The sequence below is a fragment of the Hibiscus syriacus genome, unplaced genomic scaffold (assembly GCF_006381635.1).
Source record: "Hibiscus syriacus cultivar Baekdansim isolate YM2019G1 unplaced genomic scaffold, ASM638163v2 tig00111678_pilon, whole genome shotgun sequence".
NCBI lineage: Eukaryota > Viridiplantae > Streptophyta > Magnoliopsida > Malvales > Malvaceae > Hibiscus > Hibiscus syriacus.
The window spans coordinates 298,765-301,203 of record NW_024063153.1 but is presented as its reverse complement, the minus strand read 5'-3'; the positions used below and the strand labels follow the sequence as shown (position 1 = coordinate 301,203).

Genomic DNA, 2,439 nt, shown 5'->3' with positions numbered 1-2,439 from the left:
AATATAATATTTGTAAGATATTTATTGTTTTAATTCCATTAATTTCTGACGAGATGAACGGCCAGATTCACTCAAAAATTTGCTGACATGGGAATTAACAGAGTCCACCCTCTCTCTCTCTCTCTCTCTCTCTCTCTCTCTCTCTCAGCTTTCAATCACTGCCTTCTCTCTCCTTATCCACTATCTCTCATTTATAAGTCCTTTCTCAGTGGAGAATTTTGTGGAAGACAAGACAGAAAGTAAAACTTTGGTTCCAATCTCTTCGTTTTCTTAGTATAAGGTCGATTTGGGTCTCTGGGTTTCTTTCAAAATCAACAAAAAAGAAAGGTCCTTTGGGGTATTTGCACAAAGAGAATCCACAAAGCAAAAAGGGGAAGGGAATTGAAAGGTTTTTGAAGAAGAAATGGTTTTCATGTGTGAGATTTTCTTCACCGGAGGAAAATTAGAAGAAGGAGAGTGGGAGAAGGAGAGATGACACATTAAGAAGAAGAAGAAGAAGATCCAATTTTGCCTAAAATTCCATAATAGAATTGGAAAAAGGAGGGATCTTTAAGCAAAGAACGAATCTGCTGGTAATTCCTCTGAACACCCTTTTATTTTTCTTTTGATTTTGGTTGGGAATTCATTCAATAGGGCAATTTGATCATGAGAATTGACTTGTATGAACACAGAATTTTGAAGAAATTAGCAAAAACTGCCTTAGCTTTTGTTTTTAGTTGAGAAAATTTTATGGGAATCCATTGGTTTAGCTGTTAATGATGCAATTTTATGTCAAAGTTTGCAACTTTAGGGTAGAAGAGGTTAATCAAACTTATGTTATTTTGTTTGGTTTCAAGCAGGGGTAGTTGGCAATGTCTGCTACAATAATGAGTGAACCAATGGTGGCATCAGCCCCAACGAAAGAAACTCAAGCAACACCAGCAAAACTCGTCGCACAAACCGATGTCGAGTTCGCCAAATGCGATTGCTGTGGACTCACCGAGGAGTGTACCCCGGCCTATATCGAAACGGTATGCCAACAGTACCAAGGGAAATGGATATGTGGTCTCTGTGCTGAAGCAATCAAAGATGAGATCATAAGGACTGAAAGGCTTATCAGTACTGAGGAAGCAATGGTTAGGCACATGAACTTTTGCCGAAAATTCGTCTCCTCTGGACCGCCTCCTGATCCTACGGTTCATCTCATATCTGCTATGAGAAGTATTCTTAGAAAAAGTTTGGATCCCGCGAGAGGTTTAAGACCGACCCCTCCGATTAGTCCTACGGGAAAGGCCCGCCAAATCCGAGTCCCGAGTTTACTCGGTCTGAATGTTGTTTCACTGCCGCGTCTGGTTGATAGAGGTATAAGAGATGATGGAAAAGGAATACAGAGCATGGAATGAACTTTGGGTGGAACACAAGGGAAGTTACCCCCTTCTTCATAATTGTATCATTGCTTGAAACAAAGAACAAGAAGTTAAAAGGAAATCAAATTGATGGAAGCTTATGTAGATTTTAATGTCAAATATATATATATGTGTAGAACTTGCTCTATTGTTTGGAAATCATTTTCCTTTTCAGAAAGAAATTTGCAGTTCTTTCTTTAAATTCTTATCATCTAAGAGATTAAAAGAAACTTCATATTTGGTATGGGATTTACATGATTGCATCAAAGAGTAACATGTAATTCTCATCATATGACATGATTATAAATTAATATATATTTAAAAAAAATTAGTTTGTTAACCAGACATAAACACTCTTTAGACGCAGCAGTTGCTCAACCCGGATGTTCTAAGAAGAAGATTTACTTTTACTATTGAAATCATTTTGCTACAGAAGATATTCTACAAAAATCATCAGCAAGACTGTGTTCTTACAGTAGCAACAAAACATTGGAAATTGTCTTGTCTGATATGAAACCCTAAAATTTTGGAATGAGAGATTGAAGACCTTCACCATTGTCGGAGCTCAATACATGAATGAGACAACTAAGATGGCTACAACATCAGAACCGGTTGTGGACATCTCAGCTCAGCTGCTTAGTGATATGCTTAATGGTTTAAGTACCCCCTTGACAGACAGAACTTTCTGGAATATGAGTGCACGAGTTTGTTAAGTGAAAATGATTGAAACTAACAACATGTCTGATATGTAACAAGTGGGGTCTAGGGTTCTGATTTGGTTAATCTAAAGACAGATCAGATCATCTGACTCAGCCGTGGACCCCACCTCTCCCAACCAATTATTTTTTCATTTAAAATAAATCAAATTTTACAGAAATTCATTATGAGATGATCATTATAATCCAATTTATTTGATTCGTAAACTAATATTTTTCGATACAAACAAATATAAAACTTGTTTATTTTGGTCTAACCCATTGCTTTGTTTTGAACATAAAGAAAAATAATTGATGATGGTACATATTTTATGAGATGAACATCGTAAAGTTAAGCA

At 36.5% G+C, this 2,439-nt stretch overlaps 1 protein-coding gene across 1 annotated transcript; it reads left to right on the top strand.

Annotated features, from left to right (window-relative positions):
• The first annotated feature begins 214 nt into the window (after positions 1 to 214).
• On the top strand, positions 215 to 1,401 carry LOC120167431. Its single transcript, XM_039176457.1, has 2 exons — positions 215 to 572; positions 840 to 1,401. Exon 2 carries the CDS (start codon positions 852 to 854, stop codon positions 1,380 to 1,382), a length of 531 nt encoding a protein of 176 aa, XP_039032388.1. The 5' UTR covers positions 215 to 572; positions 840 to 851; the 3' UTR covers positions 1,383 to 1,401.
• Positions 1,402 to 2,439: the final 1,038 nt, after the last annotated feature.